The following is a 21167-nucleotide window of genomic DNA, read 5'->3' as shown; positions in this document are numbered from 1 at the left end:
GCGCTCAGTAAAGAATTTTAGGAACCAACCTATGTACTAATATGTAGGTTCTTAAAATTCCAAATTGCAGTTGGTCGCAATATTTATGAATAATAATTAGGTAGGTTTGCAACCTACTATGGTTGGAGGTCCCTTGAGGTCAGTAGACAACCATGTCTGTAACTGCTTTTAAGAAAAGCTAATTTTTCTTTTTTTTTTAAATGCAACCTGTTTTTCTTAAAGGAAATGGACTGCATTTAAAAGATTTTATTTTTTATTGATCCTGTAACCATTGTCCTATTACCAAACTTTTTTGCATTCACAATAGGGAATGTGTCCATGGGAACTTCTTCCCTTTTTGTGAATGTATTACCAACTACTTTGAGTTGCCGATAAAATGTCAGTGTTTTGCAACTAAGTTTCATTTGCAACACACTGGTATATTTCACAGTCTGGCAGTATTTGGAAGGAATCCTATTTTAGGAGTCAGAAGAACAGGTTTCGCTACTAACATTAGATAAGCATATATGGTAGGAAAAACACTGGCAATGTTTATTAAAACACACAATACTCTACTTTGTGACTCGGCACAACATTTATAATTGCCACAACTTCACTCTCCCCGGGACATATTATTTTGCTACCACTTTTTTTTTAACCGTACACCACCAGATATCTTGTGGGAGTTTTGAAGGTGTACCTGCCATCTTCAACCATAAATATACAAGTACCTCATTCTACTGTACATAAAAACACAAAGGATTTTGTATTTTCCATTCAAATATATTTCTTTTATGATATGAAAACAATTTGTTTTCATATCTTCGCAAGCAATCTGAGGCCTCTGGTTTACACTGCGACATGATTTCATAAATTAAATACAGATGATTGTATTTGAATGGATAAAGAACAACGGATGAAGCAGAAGTTATGTGGTGCTTAAAAAAATACAACAAACTAGGTACTCAAGCTCAAGCCGAATGAATGAAGGCGGGGTGTTTACAGAGGGGGATATGTTTGCTTCTGTCATGATTTAGTGTACTTATCTCAGTGGGCAATTTCTTAAAAAGTCGTTATCAAAAATTCCTGAGTAACTGATGCTGAGTGTCATAGTTTTTGAAGAGATTCCTGCACTTGACCTTTGATTTAAGCATCATCCCATCATACAAAAAGAGAGACTAACCAATGGAATAAAAGAAATGTATTAGTATTGATTCTCTGAGATCATCCTCGAATGGGGTTATCATTAGATACTTGTAAGGGAGCAGCTAGAGCACATGCCTGAACCATGCTTCTGGTACTGGCAAACACGAGGAAGTTCAAAACCTAATTTTGGTCCTGAGATACAAAGTCAATTTTGAAAACAGTAACACACTACAACATACGTAAGAAAGATAATTTACCTACATTGAACTAAATAAAAGTATAAAAAGTTACCACAATATTTTTAAATGTATTCGAATACTCTGCCTTCACACTGTAAAAAAAGCATTTCATTTCAGCTTGGTGTCCTTGTTTGGAGAGCATACATATATCAATGAAACCAAATTAGCATTTACTGAAGGTTTCCTTCTTCATAATCTGACTTCCATTACTGCATTTCAGTTGATGACCTTTGTTTCCCGATGATAGTACTGTTTTGTAACATGATTATTGTAAAGAAACACGCACTTCTGCATAGCAGTTTTTCCTCTTTTCTCAAACGGTACCGCTAGGTCAGATACTACTGTGTCACAGTTAATGCGGTACAGGCAGCGAGTCCTTTCCGTTGTGTCGCTGAGCAGCGTGCCTGTGATGTAGTTCAATCTGCAATGGCAGTGGGTGACTTGTAGCCACTCATGGCTTTATTTTCCACAGCTGAAAAGAGAAATTAATTGTAATGACATGTTACAATGTTCACAGCAATATTTTAAGTCCTAAAATACATGTGGTGTGTGCTAAAAGGCCAGCAATGACAAAGTGAGATCTTTTCCATGGGACTCTTGGCAGCTATGAATGTCCAGACAAAAGCAGCGTCACCTTAATGCACTCATGCAAAGAGTGCAGAAAAGCAGAGGTGAGCATGCGTAAAGCATAAAGTCTCATGTGATTGGACTGCAAATTAATCTGATGTACTTTCAAATTTGGAAGGTTTCACAAGGTACTGTGCTGTTGGGAGTGTTGACCACCCCTGCAGTATTCTACTGTTTAGTACGGAGTAGGGATATGAATATTCCACTCTTACTTTATTGAGCAATTCATTGTAAACCAGACAAGGTTCTGACAGTTTATGTGTGAGAGGTAATGAGATGTGGGAGAGGGTAATGAGATATAGGCGTGTGACAGTAAAATACATAGACATTCCATGCTTAAAATAGGGGTGGTTTCAACCCGGTTCTGACTCTTGAAGTGCGTTTTAGTGTCTGGCAATGCATGATCTCCATGCCTGGTGTGGAGGGGGAACAGCACATTCTCTCATCACTTTCCAAAGGTCCATTGTATTGGGGCTGCTCCCACATCGACATGTGGTTTTAACTTCAACACATCGCCTGTCTAGTTTTCAAGCATGCACAGGCAATTGGTGGGTTGAAGGGGGGAGACTATGGAGTTAGGCAAGGCCTCACATCACTGTCTCAGTATGCCCTCCAACATGCTGTGAGGGAAGGGTAGACAATTCAGTGTCCTCAATACTACACGGTCATGAAGCAGTCTCTCAAACCCACCAGGCAACACTGCTTATCAGCTCCAAGAAATACATCGACTCATAGATGTGCTCTTGTGATACAGGATCAGCAATTATGTCAACAACAGGCTCAGTGACTTGGAATTCGGCAAAGGTCAATTGCACTTGCAGTCAGCTGCAGGCCACTGGCCACACATCCCTCCATTGCAGGTGCCGGCACTAATCTGGGCAAATGCAAACCATTTACGATACCCACGCAGCAGCTCTCACCCCCAACACCCAGGGGAGTTTGCATTTTATATCTAGTCCTGGTCAGCAACACTGTTAGGCGCCAAACATGCTCAGTGGTGGGCTTCCCTTCCGTTGAGACAGGAAAGTCCCCTAGATGGTGACAGATGAGCAAACTTTCCCTGCTCTGAGTGCCCCGGATGTGACTATATCTGGATCCTTGGTACTATTTTTTGTCCATAGTCCAACAAAGATCATAACAAGAACTATGCCTATATCATAAACTGTGGTCTTGTTAGACCGACAGGGGCTCTTGCAGTGGTGAAAGGCTACTGCCTTTACCAAGAGTTAAGTAGCACAAGCGTAGTGGTGGCAGCATACTGTATTTTTGTAATAAGCATCAGTAGGGTGAAGAGGTCTTTTTATAAATCCCTGAAGTGGGCCTACTGGTCCACTCATGTAATGTTCTGCTGGTTTGTGCTTAACTCGCCCTTGGAGTACATCATGTAACGACGTGCAGTGTATGTGTGTGCGTGCTGTGACGTGTGCATGTGAGTGGTACAATACATGGCAGCCTGTATGTTCCATATTGAAGAGCCAGGGCCTTGAAAAGGCATATAGAGGAGCCCTCCCAGAGAGATTTGTTGATTGCCACATTCCTGAAAACTGGGTGGGAAACACAGTGGAGGAAGGGAGAGCCAAGCTCTTTAGTACACTTCAGAAGGACTCTTTGATTCTGGAAATGTCACTGGTCAGTGAGGCCTGGACACATGTCAAGAAGAGGATGGGACTTGAAAGGGAATCATTGAAGACATGGAATCATAAAGAGCAAGGCTGGGGGCTTTGTAACTTTTTGTCAGGCATATATCAATGAGGCTGACATTCAGACGTGCTCTTCGAGGCACTCTCATCACATGTTTTGTAGGGCTATCAAGGTTGGAGGGGCTTCTGTTGTGACAAACTGTATCCTAGATAAATGGTAGAACAGAGGAGTGGGAATTTCAAAGGAACAAACACCCACCACACGAATTGTAAAGAAAAAGATAGACACTAAATCACATATGTGCCTGGAAAAGGGGAGCTTGAGGCTCACAAACGGTCGACTGTCAAGCACTCAACTGTAGCGGTACATCGATGTGGAGAAGCTCAGAAAGACTTCTGCTGAATGTGACCAGGACTAGGGACCATGGTCTGCTAGTCTCTCTGCTGGGTTAGGGGACATCACCCAGGAGAATCAAGACCACTTGCCCTGCAGCACTAGGATCTGCCTGCAGAGACCAGAGGGCAATGTCCGAAAAGTGTCTGGAAGGAGCAAGGTACAGTGATGTATCCGGTCCAGTGGCCCTCTGAAGTGGAGCGTGAGATTTATGACCTTCAGGGACTACTGCACCAATCTGGCCTTGCCACCTGTGTGGTGCCCAATACGCCCTAAGGGGCCATCATGAAGATGTGTTTTGCCACACGAATAGGGCCTAGGTTGGCAACGCATATGCCAGAAGAGGCTGTTGTGAAGAGAAGAGTTGCTACACCAATCGGGCCATCTGCCTGTGTGCTGCCCAAGTAGGTAAGCCGTATGCTGGAGAAAGCAGCCGTGAAGTGAAAGTATAACTGCACCGATTGCCGGTGTGGCACGCAAGTCAGCAGCCTTGTATGCCAGAAGAGACTGCCATGAAGAGCAAGGGTCTGGTGCACCATTGTGAAGATGAGGGCCGTGGCCCAGGTGCAGTGTGCGACCATCAAGAGCTGTGGTTTCTGGCCCATGCACACACAGAACTGACTTGAGCATTGAAGACCTTGGAACTGCCGTCAGGATCAGAGGAACTAATCTTATCACCAGAGAAACGCCTTGTACGCCCAGCCGCTTCACCAGCAGAGACGAGAGCTACTGCTCTTCGACAGCACCCACTCCAGACTATCGCAATTAAGAACTGCTCAATGCTCTCAGGGCCTTCTGGATTGCATGACAGCGTCTTCTGGGCATTTGGAGAGAGCAGACCTTGGACAAATTCATGCTCATTTTCTGTAACATGGGAGTAGGGGCGGAATGGCCTCAACCCTTCAAGAGTGGGAAACCAACCTGGACTGGCGCATGAGGACCAAACAGCTGGTGTACAAAGGTGCTGAGCTGCCAGAGCTAGTTTGACAAAATACAGGGTAGATGCAACAAAGCAGAAGACTGGGAGGAGGGAGAGATGTGGGGAGGCCATGGGCAAGGGATGGGAAGAGTGGATTTGGATCTCAACGGGGACCCGGGTGATAGTGGTTTGTTTTGGTGATTTGCACGATTTCTGCGCTACTGAACCATGACTAATCCCGAGTGTAATATGCACCTGACTTGTAAGTCTCGCAGTTTATGTTTACAATTCTTATAGTACTTTGTTTATGTACTGAAAATACAAAAGATTTCCACACAAAAAAGCATGCAACGTTTACAATGAAGAACCAAGCCTTATTCAACACCCCATGTACCAAATATCAGCTCAGAAACCAAAATAACTCCTTGTGATACATGTTGCTTGTCAACACATTTGTTTGAAATTGCAGTACTGTTTGCCAACTTACTCTAATGTTGAATCCAAAGAGATCGCTTACAACTCCCGATACGGCCGAGAGGATCACAACTCTGGTGATGTTGTGAATTAACGGGTTCTTGGTCAATCCATAGAGTCGAAATGGTGTGTCCAATTCCTAAAACAGGAAAAGTAAGTCAAAAGATGTAGGTCTCTTTGCAATGCCACTTCTCAAAGCCGTATTTCTCTTAGTATGCATCCATGGCAATAACTTCGTTCATTATTTACTCACAGCATGTTAGGATAGTGTTCTTTACTACTATTCTCTGCAATAACTGCAAATGCCTGTCTTAGTAGTAATAAGTATTGTAGTAAATAAAAGGAATAAAGACAACTAGTGTAAAGCTACTCAATTTTTCGACCTCGGACAAATGAAAGGCTGATCTATCACCCATACATACTCACGCCAGCAGCGGGCGCGTACCTCACTGACCCATCTTGCCAGCACTATTATTTTCTTTAGCCTATGCCAGCCTTTTTCCATAGTTTGCACAGTGTCATTTTTATGCGAACCAAGCCTGGGTGGTACTGCTCTGATTTTTATTTTTTTTATTCTCGTTGGACCTATATCGATCAGCTCTGTTTTATTTCACTTGCCGACAGATTCATGATTGGATTTTTCACATCCGTGTCAGGATGGAAGAGAAGCATGGCTGCATGGACAGTACTGTGGTGAATGCTGTCGTTCTCATTTTTTTTTCTTTGGTTGATTTTATAACTTTTTCCTGTAAACATTCTGCCAGGTTGTGCCTGGTAAAAACTGCGGCAAAAAAACAATTGCCACAAACTCCCCTTTGCACTCGATCCAAAACTCCTACTGGAGCTATAATGACAGCCTTAGATTTGAGTGGTAGAACTTACACAGCTCTGTGATGCAGTAACTCAAGCAGACTCCCTGGCAGGAAATACTGTCTGTAATTTTCAATACCTCCTGACTAAAAGGCTAGAAACACACATCAACAGACACAAAACACAAGCTGCAATGCCCTTCAAAATAAATAGAAGACTAGAATAGTATATATTAATACATTTTGTTTAATTAATTGCATAAAATGGTATATTTCAGGAGCACAGCCTAATGACACAAAACCATGGAATCGCAGATCAACAGAGCCAATACTGGAATGTCAGTAGACATAGTTAGTGAATCAGAATTATATATGCTTAGGAGTTTAATTCATTACATCAAAACATGGGTTATATTTCAGGAACATTTAAAGTATACTCTATACAGTGCAGAAACATATTGGCTACCTTTTCAGTTAAAGTACATGGGGTCAACACAGATGTTGAATGCTCTGATTTTAAAGAACACTCGCTCTGACCGTAGAAATTCGAACTATTTTCCAGTTGCAGAAGTCATGCATATTCAAGCTTTCATCAGCAGAATAAACTCTGTTGTACATAGCTGTTACTGAAGGCTCAGATATGACAAAGCAAATTATCCTCCAGGGCTAACATACTCTCAGGTAACGGATCTTGAATGCTCAGACCCGTACCACAGGTTACAGAGAATGCAAAGGCTCGGACTTCAGGCAGAAGAGCAATACCAATCTACACAGATCTGATAGGTGCAGGTGACATAGAGAAAATTGATTCTCAGCCTACATTTATATTACATGCTCGGCAACCTGACTGAAAGGCTACCCCTAAGATTGCACAGGTGTTACAGTCAGCAGAAGGCTAGAAATATCTTATAGACGTGAGCATCTGTAAGAGCCAATCTGATCTCTCACAGATTTTGCAGGCTCAGGAGTATGACAACACAGCTATCCTTAAAGTTACACAAATTCTACAGACCATGTCTCTGAAAGAAGAGACCATGTTCAGGTTGCAGGTTCTTTACAGGCTCAGCCTCCTTACAGCAAATCAATCACAAGAGGTTACATAGATCTTATAAGCTCTTAATGCTACACAGATCTGTATAAACTCATATCAATCCTTCAGATTACAGTATTCATACAGGCTCGCCATCTGACTTTAAAGCTCAGGCCTCTGATACAGCTATCCCTCCGTTCAAAGAGATATTACTGGGAAGGGGAGGTGCGGAGATGGGTTTGACTCATGAGAAGATAGTCTATTCAGCTCCATGACGACCAGGAAGGATTTCAACAATGAGAGCGGTGAATATATTTTCTACATACCAAACCCACAAGATAACAATGCGTGAGTCGTCCCTTATTTCACTACTGAGCTCAGAAACTATTTTTCAGTGGGCCTTGTAATTGAAGGGCATTTTACATGAAGCAACTTGATGTCTTCTCAGGTCACTGCCGCCATTTCATTTAATTTACCACAAAGCATGCCGACTATAGTTCTGACCTTGCTTTCTGAGGCATTTCTTTTTTCACCCACTTTGTTTTGAAAGCTGTGTCATTGCATTTAGAATAATCTGCTGTCAAGTTCAAAGGCATTCATGGGCGGCCGCAGAAATTTTTCCAGGGGGGGGGGGGGGGGGGCTAACCTGGCAAATGAAGGGGCGTGGCTAATGTTAATCAATAGGGGCCAGGGCTAAAATAGCAGACATTCAGGGTCGGGTAATACTCAGGCCAAGCGGGGAAAAAAAAGTGGTGAATTCCGCATGTGAAACTGGGCAACAATTACAGCAGACATGAACCCTAAAATTACCCCCTGGCCCCTTAAAACTCATACATTCCCTAATCCTTAAAATTAGCCCACAGCACTCCAAAACCCATATCCGTCCTCACCCCTAACATTGTCCCCCAGCCACCCCAAAACCCATACCTTGCCTGAACCCTAAAATGTCCCCCACTTGCACCCCAAAACCCATACCCACCCTGAACCCTAAAATTACCTCCTGGTACAATAAAAACCCATACCCACCATGAACCCTAAAATTATCCCCTGGCACCCCAAAACCCATACCCACCCTGAACCCTAAAATTACTGCTGCCCCCTCAAAACTCATAGCTGCTCTGAACCCTAAAATGACCCCAGGCCCTTCAAAACCCATACCCGCCCTGAACCCTAAAATTACCCCCTAGCACCCCAAAACCCATAACCACCCTAAACCCTAAAATTACCCCTGCCCCCCCCCCCAAACTCATACCTGCCCTGAAACCTAAAATTACCCTGGCACCCCAAAACCCATACTCACCCGGATCTCTAAAATTAGCCCCCTGGCACCCCATTACCCATACCAGCGCTGAACCCTAAAATTACCCCTGGCACCCTAAAACCCATACCCAACATGAACCCTAAATTTACCCCCGGCACAGAAAAACCCACACCCATCCTGAGCCCTAAAATTACATCCTGGCACGCCGAACCCATTACCACCCGGAACCCTAAAATTACCCCCTGGCACTACAAAACCCATACCCACCCTGAAACCTAAAATTACCCCCTGCCACTCCAATACCCATACCCACCCTTAACTCTAAAATTACCCCCTGGCACTCTAAAACCCATTACCATCCTTAACTCTGAAATTACCCCCGGCACCCAAAAACCCCTACCCGCCCTGAACCTTAAAATTACCCCTGGTACACCAAAAATCATTACCACCCTGAACCCAAAAATTACCCCCTGGCACCACAAAACCCATACCCACCCTGGTCCCTAAAATTAGCCCCCTGGCACCCCATTACCATATCAGCCCTGAACCATAAAATTACCCACTGGCACCCCAAAACCCATACCCACCCGAACCCTAAAACTACCCCTGGTACCCCAAAACCCATATCCACCCTGAACCCTAAAATTACCCCTGGCACCCCACAACCTATATCCACCCTGAACCCTAACATTACCCCTGACACCCCAAAACCCATACCCACCCTGAACCATAAACTTACCCCTGGCACTCCAAAACCCATACCCACCCTGAACCTTAAAATTACCCCTGCCACCCCAAAACCCATACCCACTGTGAACCCTAAAATTACCCACTGGCATCCCAAAAGTTGAACACTACGGGGCAGATTTACAAGCCCCTTGCGCCACTTTTGCGTCACTTTTAACATGGGAAAAGTGACACAAAAGTGGCCCAAGGGTCTTGTAAATCTGCCCCTACAAGCTTACACTACATTTGCATATTTGGAGGGGACCGTCCTCCTTGACGTTTCCGTGTATGGAAGTCAAGTAACCTAGATATGCAGTCAGTAGGTAATGCTGATGCTGTAGAATGCATTAAAGTTACTGAAACTTACTTGGAAACTGCTGCCTGCTCTTCTGATACTATTCTGTGGAGTTGGGCTGATCAGCAGCTCTGTCGTCCTGGCCTCCAGCCTCTCCTGAAGGTCTCACTGTGTACATAGATGTGGGTCAAATGTCTCTTGGTTTCTTCTTGCCTGGACTTCCTCTGCTTCTTCGTCGGTGCCCTTGGATGCAAAAAGAGACAGATCCTTGGCCCTGTTCACCATTCATCTGGTGAGCAGCGCCGTGGATGTGTATTCCATACAAGTGCACAGAAGCAGGGGGAAAGAGATGGCCAGTGCAAGTGATGCTTTTCCTTTGTAAAGTAATTTCTGTTGGCGTCATAGCCCAGGGTTTGCTGTCTGTGCACTTGTATGGAATACACATCTATACAAGTGCACAGACAGCAAACCCTGTGCTATGACGCCAGCAGAAATTCCTATACAAAAGAAAAGCATCAACTGCACTGGCCATCCCTTTCCCCCTGCTGTGCACATCTTCCCACTCCCACCCCATGAAGAGGCAGATAGAAGTGGTGATTTGTCATTCTAAGGGCTGTGAATGTTATAAGAATGAGTGTGCCCGGCAGAGACAGCTTCCCGGGCACACACACACAGCCGCACTTCACACAGGTCTTTAAAAGACCATTTACTTGGTTATTAGGCTTTGTTGTGTTTTCACCACTACTTAGAGCCCCTGCATCTCCACTCTGCATATGGCTTTGGCTTCAGCCCCCCCGCCCCCCAAAATCTACTGACAGATTCGCAGACAGCAAATGCTGCTGCCTTTCCATGGCGTTTGAAGGTTTTTTTCTGGAAGTTGGGTCGACGAGCTGATCGGGTTCTTTTCCCAGCCGACAGAAGTCACCTCTTCCTTCATGTGGTGGTGATGAGTGGGTGGCAGGGCGCCTGCACTTGTCGCCTCTGTCCTCGGTAGCCCCCTGTTTCCATCTGAACGCCGAGGATTACCGTCCCCCCTCCACCCCCAACCACCAGCACCTGGAGGGGTCACCATGAAGACCTGCCTGAGGACGAGCCCCGACGCCAGGCCTCCCTCTGGGGTGCATTTGTGTCCATGGGCGTGCCCAGGGAGCTGTCCAGGGGGGGGGGGGCAGCGCCCCTCCTTGCCCCCCCCCTGCGGATACCCATGAAGGCATTACATTACAAGCTCCAAAAGAAATACAGACTGTAATGCGATTATACTGAAAAACCACTTAGGGCCTGATTACGAGCCAAACCCATGATGGTGGTCCTTGGACGCCAGACTGGTGATCCACCTGCCGTATTACTAATACAGAGTTGGAACCGCCACTGGACCGCTTCAACCACCAGGGATCATGGATCCGGCGGCTGTGGTACAGCCGTCAGAGGCCAGAATATGATTGGTGGGACAGCTGCGGCACCGCGGGGCATATTAGGAGTTTCCTCATCGCCTTATTTTCAGTGAGAAAAAATTGGGGGTCCTACAGGACCCCATTGCCTCAGGGCCAAGGGATGCATGCAGGGGGTCATACGGTGTGCCACCCTGTCTGCATGCACCCCTCTTTCCTGCACTGTAAAGTCCGTATTCTGCAGGAACGGGCTTTGGCGTTCCACCTGCAGTGCTTTTTTAAAAGGCACCGCCATGGGAACTCCAAAGGACTGCCTTCCAGACCACTAGGAAACTCCTACCCTGGCGGGCGGTTCGACTAAGGGTCTGGCAGTCCTGGAGCGGGGCACTGGCATGGCAGCACACTCCAGGACTGCCAAACTCGTATTCACTGGGTTCCTCGAGTGTCCTATGTTACAATACTTGGCTGGCAATCTAATATTTTATTGATGTGCCCACAAGTAAGATGTCCCAAAACCAAAGACCTAATGTTTTAGCTTTATGTTTTTTTAACCTGTTGTGGCAGCAAGTTTAGAGTACAACAAATGCGCTGTTTATTTTCACCTACCACTTCACTTATCCTGCCATCATAGAGGGCCTTAGCATGGCTTGGACCAAGTGGCCATATGGAAGACTGAATGAGCATTGTTGAATGGCAATAGTGGCTAGGAAGATGTTTAAGGGTCTCAGTTAAGAAGTATGCCTTAGTTTCAACCAATGCAAAAACAACAAGGTGAAGGAGGATGGAATGCTTCTATTAATCTCAGCCACTGGCAATCGCTCGGGCAGCATTCCAATCCATCATTTTTTATGAGAAAGACAAAGTTTAAGATAAAAGAGTGAAAGAACCAAGGAAAATTATTTAGAAAGAAAGGAGAAGAAAGAATTAGCGGTAAGAAGAAAAGGAGCATAGGAAGGAAAAATAGAAAGAAAGAAGAAAAGAAAGAATAAAGAATGAAAAACAAAGAGGAAAAGTAAAAAGGCATAAGTAGTGTAAAATAAAGACAAGACAAAAAAAAGGAGGTTGATTGAAGAAAAAGGTAGGGAAAGAAAAAGCCTAAACAGATAGAAAAAAGAGAAAGAGGGAAAGCAAGGAATAGGAGAGAAACGAAATGGAGATAAGAAAGAAAGACAAAGGCGAGGAATAAAGAGGGAAGGAGCAGCAAGAACAAAAAATAAGCAAAGAAAGATTTTATCAGACGTGGGTTTCACAGAAATCAGCACAGATTGCAGAAAGGGCCAGTGTACCCAGTGTATGCCTTTTCAGCATCGATTTAAATGCATAGGGTAGGGGCCCAAGGAGCAGTTAGTTTTATCATGAGATGGAGTAGCCGTTTAGTGTTATCCCCACAACTGCGCCCTGGTGTAAAACCTGCCTGGTCGGGATCTATTAATCCAGGCATTTACTGCCCTAGTCGGGCTGCTAAGAGGACTGTAAAAATCTTCGCACCTATGATTAGTAAAGAAATAGGCAGGCAAGAGGCACAGAGGGCCGGCTCTAACCCTGATTAGGCAGGACCGTTATAAAAGCTGATTTCATGGTGTCAGTGATGGAGCCTTGGGTGGCGAAGGAGTTGTACAACTTTGTCAACTCTGGGGCCAATTGGGCAGCAAATTTATTGTAAAAAGCAGTGGGGAAGACGTCTTGAAAGGAGCCCTATCAGGTTTGAGACTCCCAAAACTTCTTGGACAGAGATGTCTCCATCCAGTAGAGATGCCTCCCTCTCCGGAAGCCTGGTTAAGTGCACCTGCGCTAGGTAAGAGTCGATGTCGTGCAGCTGGATTGTTTCGGCAGAGTTCATCACAGAGTAAAAACAGCTGAATTCTTCTGCGATCTCTTAATTTCTCCTCACTGCTTGACCAGAATAGGTAGAGATTTCTGAGATCCACCGGCGATGGGTCTGTGCATGTAGATGATTAGCAAGAAGTTGGCCTACCTTGTTTACCCCTGCATAGTACTTCCACCTAGTATGGAGCTCTGCGTGTTCTGCTGCATCCATGTCTAGTGCCCTGATTTGCTTCCTCGTCATTGTACGTTGCCTGCACATTTCATGGGAGCCTGTCTCTCTATGGGCTTCTCAAGTGCTGTTACCTCAGCCTCATGTGAAGAACGCTTGAGCTTGTGATCTTTGTTGACTTGTATGCTCCCCTGACCACCAATTTGAGTGTATCCCACAGTAAGGCCAGCGATGTCTGGAAGTTGTCATTAATATTGAGGTAGTCCTGCATCACCTCTCTGATTTCTTTGATAGTGGGTTTGTATGTTAAGAGTTTAGGGTTAAGACACCATGATTGTGTATGGGTAAGCACAGAGTAATCGTGATCGGGCATGAACCGAAAGGGGCACCACCCCAATATATGTGTTGGACACAGCAGGCATTAAGGCTGGCGTAGCGAGGAAATAGTCTATACTAGAGTAAGATTGGTGTGCCGCTGAAAAAAAGGAGTAGGCCCTTGTTGTAGGGTTCAAGTGTCTACACACACCCACCAAGCCTGCCTCACCCAACCACTGTGAGGGCCCTGTGAGGTGTATGTCCCAGTCAGTCCCATCCTTTGTACAGAGCAATCGGGGAGCGACTCAGTTACCAAACTGAAGTCCCCTCCGATCAAGATATTAGCATCTGGCAAAGTGAGAATGCCCCCAAGTGCCTGACGTATGAAGGATTCTGGGTTATTGTTAGGAGCATACAAGCATGTCACCGTAAAGTCGTGTTGGTGTAGGGAGAAGCGCAGAGAAAGCAAGCGGCCCACAATCTCAGAGTATGTCTGAGTGACTTGCCCCTGAAAATGTGTCGCAAGAAGTACTACAACCCCAGCCTTCTTCACAGGACTCGAAGAGAAGTATTGACGGCCGAACCACTTTGATTTCAGAAGGCCCCAGTCTTTTTGAAGGAGATGCGTCTCTTGCAAAAAGCATTTATTGCACTGGGAGGATTTCAGTTGAGACAACAAGGGCAACTGCGTGCCAGGGTATTCAAGCCTCTAACATTAAAACTCTAAACCATGACCATATCTATAAGGAATATAAGAGCCCAGGATCAACCCACCCTGTTATTCCCTCGTGTGTCGTGATTGAGTATGCAAGAAAATGACAATGACAGAAATACTGCACGCATCCATAACAATATAAATAAAGAATACAGAAATATGAACTACACCAACAGGTGAAGAGCAATAAGCCTGATGTAGAGGGTCCATGTCACTGGGATCATTCCAGATAGCAGCATGGAGATGTGTGTGCATGGGAGCCCCGCCACCAAAATGGAGAAACATGGTTTCCAGGTAACTCTGGGAGGGGGTGCCTCTCAAGTCCCCAGGGGGCAGCCAACCAGGACCGCACCCAGAGTCGAGCAGGTCGCGGCGCAGAGGTCATTCCAGTGTGTCCATTGCTTATTGGCCACGGAGAAGAGGGGACCTTCCAATTCCTCACTCCACAGATGAAACTTGTAACGCTCCCCTGTTTGTAAGCTGTGTCAGCAGGGCAGACCTCTCTCTGAGACTTTCTTTGCCTGATGGTCTGCTCATCTTCTTCCTGTTCCGAGGTCTAGATCTGCAGGTCAATGGGCGATGTGAAGGTGGATTGAGGTGGGGTGGGGGTGGGTGACCTGTTGTGACTTAGTCCAATTCCTCCAGGGGCAGACCCAGGATTGGCGCTGCCTCCACCAGTGTGCTGACCATGTGGGTTTCTCCCCGCCCAGGCAAAGATGAGGCAGAATGGATGCCCCCACTTATAGCAGATCCCTTTCCCCCATAGGAAAGACCTCGCTGGCTTCAAGGTCCTGCGTCGTTGCAACATGATGGAGAGGTCCTGGTAGAGCCTAATCTTGGTTCCTTCAAAAGTGACATGGGTGAAGTCCCGCACATAATAATAATCAATTTCTTTTGGCGGTAACTGTGGAGGCATGTCAGAATGTCATGCGGAGACCCAGTTTGCCTAGAAGGGCGGCCTGCCCGGTGTCTGCAGTCAAGGATCACCCCCTTATCAGCGAGTTCAGGGATGATATGATGGAATATTTTGAGTACATAGTCCCCCAGCTTGACTGTATCAGCCTGATACAGAACTCCTTTAATACGAATATTAGATCAGCGGGATCTGTTTTCTAAGTCCTCCAAATATTAATTGAGGTCTGTGTTTCAATCCCGAAGTTCAAGAATCTGGCAGCTCCTCCTCTCTGGCGTCAGCCCATCGATCCAACGTGTCCACTGTATTAAGTTATCCTTTTATTAGGCATGCAGTACACAGACCGAAAGCTTCAGTCTTATACAGTTTTCATAAGCAGACAATCCTTCAGAACGTGTTTCTTCTGGACTCAGTTTCACCAGTAGTTCTTTAATAAACTTTGACCAGAGAGTAAACAGGACTTTATTGTGTTTAATTTGCAGCAATTGTAAAACATGTTTCTTTTTATATTTTTTCCCTTGCCTTCTTTCTTTCCTTTTTTTCCATTCCCTCTTGCCTTTTTTTACTTTCTTCTCGTTTCTTTCCCTCCTTTATTTTCTTCCTAGTCATTATTTCTTTCCCCCTTTGTTTTTTCCTTTTCTCCTTCATTCTAATGTTTTTATTTGTTGCTGTCTTTCTCTTTTGCCCTTCTACTTTTCCTTCCTTTCTTTTTCTTCTTTCTTTCTTGCCTTCTTTCTTTCCTTCCTTTCTTCTTCCTGGGATTCTTTCTCTCTCTTGCCTTCTTTCTTTCCTTCCTTATATCTTCTTTTTTCTATCTTCCTTTGTATTCCCTTTCTTCCTTATTAATTCTCTCTTTCCTTCTCAAAGGCAAGAGGATTAAAGAACAACTAGCTTTTTTGTGGTCCGTGTTAGCCAAAACCTTTTGATTTTACTAAAATGATGTGTATAACATGGTTACTTATAGAGGTTTACAGCCACACATCAGCCATTCGTTTGTGTTTTGTGTCATTCACTTTTACCTCCACCCTCCTGAACATGCATCAAGTGGCTCTGCATCAGCTTAATCCATTGGCTGACCTTACTATGAATTATAGCATGCTTCCTTTTCACACAAGGAGCGAATCCCCAGACAAAGTAGTTCCCTTCAGTGCCAGGGAGTACTATGGCAATGTGTGCTTTTTTGAGACTAAAAACATTTTTTGCCTTTAGCCATTTTTTTTTAGATTGATGAAGTCCTGACAGCTTCTCCAACAATAAAGTTTTGCAAGAGCCATGACAAAACAATAGAAGAATTTCCAAAAGGCTGGCGACAAACATCAGAACTATTAGTTTTCCCAATGCTTGTTGGTATATTGGTTGTGATTTTCCAGATATTGAGGTGATCATGTTTTTACATATTTTTGGCATTACCCTGCTTTCTTACAAACTGACAGGAAAGTGTAGCATTTTATATAATTATTCCCTAAGGATTCTGGAGGACCTCAGCCCCTTTTGTCATACACCCACCTCGTTTGTCCCCAGACCAGTGGTCTGATCTCCACCTCCTCATCAACTCAAGACATTTCCCCAATTGAAAATGCCTCTCCACATTTGGGCATATGGTACTCTTAAATGTCTGTCTATATTCGGACATACGGTACTCCCAGGGAACCCACTGCTGTGCACAGTAGAATAATTTAACATTGAAAGCAAAGAAAAAGGGAAATTCAGACCTTGTAACAAAATGAGCGCTTACTAGTGAAGTAAATGAACGAGAAAGATAAATATGTGTCTCTTACTTTTAATAACTTAGTTGATAGCTTTAAAACATTGTTTACTATCACAAGTTGCTCTTTCTTGTCGGGTTTCTTCTCCATTTTTAGATACAGGTTTATCTGCAATAAAAAAGAAATTGTGATATGTTGAAATTGTCACACATGAAAACAAATAAGGGTTTACAAATTATTTTAGTCTCCGTGTACAATTTAAAGTATCGCCTGAAGAAATAAAGAACTGAGTATTTCCACTGTGAGGTCTCAAGTGATATGCCACTGCTGAAAATTAAAGCCACCGTTAACAAAACTATAAAGCGCAGTAGAAATGAGACTCATTTAATGCCTTATTTTTCCTTTATTTAAGTCTTTGGCATTGGGCCCGCCATTATCTTCTATGGGCTAGCTAGCCCCGTTTAGTCATTGTCCGAGTCTCCCTGACCTGTACTAGTTCACTGCAGCATTGCATGGTTTTACATTGTGCAGTGGTGCATTATGGTGGGGCAATTCTGATCCTGCGGAGAGAGGCCGCTCGCAGTGCCTAATTTATAAAATACAAAGACAAAGCAGCTTGCATTGCCCATTGCCCCTGCCAGCGCTGCTAATGACTGTACCAGCACCACAACTAACCATCTCACTCCTAAAAGTGTGACAGTACAGACTATTTCAGACCATTAAAAGCTATAGGAATGGCTCAGGTAGCAAGTATTTGTCATTTTAATTGCATAATAAATAACTGCTGTTGTGCTCATTTCAAAAGTAACAAACAGCGCCCCAAGTGGCCAACTTCCATAAGAGCCGGTGTTGACTATTAAGTGCCAGTGCTCAGTACCAGAAACCACTGCACAAATTATGCACTGGAACGCGTGTTCCAGGCAGGGGCTTAGCTTAGTTATTTTGATTCAGAGGGTGTGAAACAGAGATTTCCAAACCACCACTGGCATTGTAATCACAGTGAGATAGCTTTGCAGACTAACACAGGTATGTGTCTTTGTAACATCAACTTTGTAGCTATTTTATATAATGTATTAAAACAGTGCAGGCCCAACTCAGCACAGCTGCAGGGCACTGTAGAAAGCATATTTTTATATCAATATGAGCCCTGAAAATTTACGTACAGTACATAGGAACACATTCTGCATGTTGTGAGTATTTGAAACCAGACTATGAAAAAGACAACATGAAATGAATGCGCGTGATAGGAAAATGTCATTGGGAAGGTGCATGCATTACCTACATCTCTCCAGTAAAACATAAGTACAGGGAGGGATGCACACTTATGTCTTTCATTTAATCTGTCGCGGAAGAAAAGCGCTGCCAGTTGACCACTGCTAATTACCCTACTTTCCTCGTCCCTATCACATTTAATACTTTTTGCCATTTTCACCTCAACAAAAACAAACAGTACATTTTTTGAGAGCAGAATGCTAAAAATAGAGCTACATTTAAAAGGTTTCTCTGCACCACATATGAGCCGCCCTGTCCTTTGTTTATTTCTGGCCTGTTCTGTGTGTGATAGAGGCGGGGTGCAGGGGCGGCCTTAGGCATGTGCAAGCTGTGCACCTGCACAGGGCCACCAAACCCCAGGGGCCCCCACGCCAATATATATACTTAATATAATAATCCTCTGAGGATGGATACATATTTGCGTGGCGGCCCCTGGCAGGGATTTGGCGGCCCCTGGCTCTTTCCCCTTCCAAGCACCCTGACCCCCCCTCTTCACTGGCCTCCGCGCTCCACCCCGCCCGGACCCCCTCTTCCGGGGCCCCCTACCTACGCTCCCTGCCCAAGGCCGCCATGAGCCTAGAGCCGCCCCTGCGGGGTGGGTACATGCAAGCTTGGCAACGTTTCACTCAGGTGAGTGTCTGTTATGAGGGCTGCTAATCATAGTGGAAACCCGACCAGACACTGCTAGCTCGACTGCAGGCCCCTGAACCCAACTACCCACATCATAATCCATTTACTAGAGGGGTGTTACACCCCAAACACATATTCCCTCCTCCCCTCCCCCAGAGTTACGCCCATGGTCACAGGCATGCCCCCTTGACACTGCTCATTCACTATAATCGTAAGGATAAATGTGGCTATCTCTGAAAGGGATTTTCGCCTGAAAGTAATGCATACCCCTCTCTAAGATGACTGCTATTTATCCAGATAACTGGAGAAAATTTAAACCAGCTGGCAAAGGTCAGGTTGATTCATCAAAAGGTTGGGTAACTCTCAGGTAAGGGGCATGTAAACCTGATGACTCTGTAGCTATCAAAGCCACCCCGTCCACCCTTCCGGAAGATGCAATACCCCACAGGGCCAGTGTACACCCTCCATGGTGTCTGCCTGGCGGCAGGTCACATTTTTAGCTTGGCTCCTTATGCAGTGAAGATTTACAAGACCAACGCAGCCAACACTGATGAACGAACCGGTGCAGCATATGTAAGCTCGGCAGCTATGGATGGGCCCGCTTCAACACGAGGATGCACTTCAACAGTATGCTGTTGCAGGTATGTGCTGGTTCATCATAGGGTGTGGGGTGGGATCTAAAGAGGTCTGGGGCAGGGCTTTAAGTGGGATGAAAAAACTGGAGGGTCTCTAAAAGGGGCGTGGGCAATGTAATAAGGGCGAAGTTTAAAAAACACTTAAGCTAAAAATTTGTGCTTAGCATAGTGTACTTGTATTTTGCTGTTTCTGTCATTGCATCTAGATATATGATACAACAAGTAACATCATACATACAACAAGTCAGGACTATTGGCTTTGTCAATGGTTGTTAGTTGCATAAGATAAATAAGCAGCACCTATGGCTTTTATATAATATTGAAAAAGCTTCCACTTAAAGCCCTGGTGTCACCACAACAATGTTGCTGCTCCTGAGTTTCAAAAAGAGAATGGAAATCAAGAGAGAAAATTACTCTCTTTAAAGGATTTCCCTTTACCTACAATGCTCACCTGGCATGACGTGATGCCGTAACTTTTCCACTAGTGAGGAGTAGTGTGAGCACACGCACAGCGATGTCACTGCAGTCCGGAAAAAAACGGACTGCCTGTGCCAGGGCACAAAACAGAGCCCGATAGAGACCCACTTCGAGGCCTCCTTTAAAAAACTGCCAGTACTCAGACCCGGTGAGAACCGGACAACTCAAAGCCCTGGTCTGGAGGATGCAGAACTAGTGAAGCCAATATGAAGTGATGAGGAGAAACTCACCTGAACGCAGGTTTCAGGTTTTCTCTCTCTGACACACTTCCTGAAAGCCAATGTTTGTGATGGGTGGCTGTGAACATAGGTGACGTAAGTGGTATTGTTTTGACATTCATGTCCTATTGTGCTAACACCAAGGCATGCTTCCCCCGCCCACATAACATTTTTGTCACAGCCTGCTTGGTACAGATGCATTTTTATGAAGGCGATACGCCGGTCATCTCCCTCTTTATAAGTGTGACTTCCTTCTTGGGCTCTAAAGAGATATTTTTAAGTTAATTGGCTAGATGCAACATCAACATCCTAGGAGTGCAATGTGAGTGACGTAATATCAGTAGCTTGCGAAATATTTACACTTTTGTACCAATGTCTTATGTTCTAGAAAGTAAAGGACCACATGCATTGCTCTGTAAATTTTAGCTGCATGCTTTGTATCATGTGCTCACAAAATTAGACTCTTAAGCAGAGGCAGCTGGAGAATTTTGAAAGTGGTGAGGCGAAAAATTGTATCCTAGTATAACGAGCGAGCCCCAAATACAAAGTTTTCAGAAAATGGATTCAAATGGTGGCTTTTACACCACATATTTACTGTAAATTGTTGCACACACGGGTTTGCACACACAGGGTCCAAATATACCATTTTATAGCACAAGTGAAAAGAAAACATTAGAAACATATAAAACATGTGCCCAATCCTCTAACTGGTTTGCTTGCAAAATGACCCCAAAGCCAAGCACACAACCAATGGAAACAGACCCTCTAAGTGTTTTCCACCTGTAACACATCTCTGCCTCTGTACTGTATTGGTTGATGAAGTCATCAAGGCTCACACCATTGGTAAAACAATGAATACTGTCCATTGCTACTGAAAACAGGTTCATTTATTTCTGGAGCCTTGAGCTATTTGGGATAGGATGTGGCTTAACAAACTTTGGAACTGTGGATTTAAACTGCCCTGTATGCAGCCTCATTGCTGCCAAGGTTTCAGATTGCTATGTGTGACATTTTCATAATTTCAGTGTAATTATGAGTGACATTTCAACGACTATGAGTGACACTTTCTCGTGAGCAAAAATGAAGCAGTGAAGAGGAGGAAAACATAAATATCAGAAATTACCATTTTTATTAAGGCAATCTTCCCCATTAGCGAGAGCTTGAGTGTATTCCAGAAGGTAATAGAGCCCCAAAGGCCCCTAATAATGTTATGGTGAAAGAAGACAGCTCTGTCTCTGGCTATCCATATCCCGAAGTATCGGAGTGTATCCGGTACCCAGGGGAGCCCCATCTCGGGGAGCTGGGCGTCCTCTCTCTCGCCTGGCGGCCCAATTGCATATAGCTCTGATTTCAATTTATTAAT

General features: G+C 44.7%; 1 protein-coding gene across 3 annotated transcripts in view; it reads right to left on the bottom strand.

The window, feature by feature from the left end:
• Positions 1-244: 244 nt before the first annotated feature.
• Positions 245-21167, bottom strand: part of PHTF1 (putative homeodomain transcription factor 1) — a 516605-nt gene continuing 495682 nt past the window's right edge. For all 3 annotated transcript variants that reach the window (XM_086923323.1, XM_086923324.1, XM_086923325.1), the window contains 3 exons: positions 16645-16740; positions 5432-5557; positions 245-1836 (listed from right to left, as the gene is read on the bottom strand). In XM_086923323.1, the coding sequence (XP_086779449.1) occupies positions 1816-1836; positions 5432-5557; positions 16645-16740 (243 nt within the window). In that variant the 3' untranslated portion in view covers positions 245-1815. The remainder of the gene's footprint in view (positions 1837-5431; positions 5558-16644; positions 16741-21167) is intronic.

Source organism: Lissotriton vulgaris, chromosome 5 (genome assembly GCF_964263255.1).
Source record: "Lissotriton vulgaris chromosome 5, aLisVul1.2, whole genome shotgun sequence".
Taxonomy (NCBI): domain Eukaryota; kingdom Metazoa; phylum Chordata; class Amphibia; order Caudata; family Salamandridae; genus Lissotriton; species Lissotriton vulgaris.
This window is presented reverse-complemented; position numbering and strand designations above follow the sequence as displayed.